Source organism: Nanorana parkeri, unplaced genomic scaffold (assembly GCF_000935625.1).
Source record: "Nanorana parkeri isolate BGI_ZX_2015 unplaced genomic scaffold, ASM93562v1 scaffold3630, whole genome shotgun sequence".
NCBI classification, from domain to species: domain Eukaryota; kingdom Metazoa; phylum Chordata; class Amphibia; order Anura; family Dicroglossidae; genus Nanorana; species Nanorana parkeri.
The window spans coordinates 39,462-40,401 of NW_017309898.1; the positions used below are offsets into that span (position 1 = coordinate 39,462).

Here is a 940-nt window from a genome sequence, read left to right on the forward strand (position 1 = left end):
CCTACACTGAGCCTTGGCTAGTGACTGGGGGGGGGGTGTCACCTACACTCAAGCCTTGGCTAGTGACTGGGGAAACTGGGAGCTAAGGATCTTCAGGAGGCAAGATCTCCTCAGCAAGGAAGAAGACAGCGGCGGACATACTCATCCTGAGTACGGGGGTCCGTCACACTCCCTATGCATGTATATACATCCCTACGCATCCCTATACATCCCTGTGCATCCCTATACATGTATATACATCCCTACGCATCCCCATACATCACTATACATGTATATACATCCCTATACATCACTATACATCCCTATGCATGTATATACATCCCTATACATGTGTATACTTCACTATACATCCCTATACATCCATACGCATCCCTATACATGTATATACATCCCTATGCATCCCAATACATGTATATAAATCCCTATACATCCCTATGCATGTATATACATCCCTATGCATCCCTATACATCCCAATACATGTATATACATCCCTATGCATCCCAATACATGTATATACATCCCTATGCATCCCTATACATCCCAATACATGTATATACATCCCTATGCATCCCTATACATCCCTATACATCACCCTATATACATAAGAGGTAGCAGTCCCCATAGACATTGGATGCCGCCTCACTCTGGGCGATCTCGGACACCGGAAGGGACATTTCTGGAACTCACAGGAAAGTATTTCTCTACAATGTCGAAGTCGTGATATCCAATCACCAGCCAGACGAGCAGCGTGAGGACGGACACCAGGACGATGAACGGCACAAAGTAACCGCTCAACTTATCCGCAAACTGCTGAATCGGAGCCTGGAAGAGAAAATACATACGTGTCACTTCCTTATCCCATCCCAGCCAATCAATCACAGCCGATCAATCCCAGCCAATCACAGCCAATCACAGCCGATAAATCCCAGCCAATCAATC

At 45.9% G+C, this 940-nt stretch overlaps 1 protein-coding gene across 1 annotated transcript in view; it reads right to left on the minus strand.

Moving 5' to 3' along the window:
• The window catches only part of LOC108803354 (copper-transporting ATPase 1-like), a 17,857-nt gene extending 17,016 nt beyond the window's left edge, over positions 1-841 (minus strand). The window contains exon 1 of the mRNA XM_018575202.1: positions 689-841. Within this exon, the coding sequence (XP_018430704.1) occupies positions 689-841 (153 nt within the window). The remainder of the gene's footprint in view (positions 1-688) is intronic.
• Between the last annotated feature and the right edge of the window lie 99 nt (positions 842-940).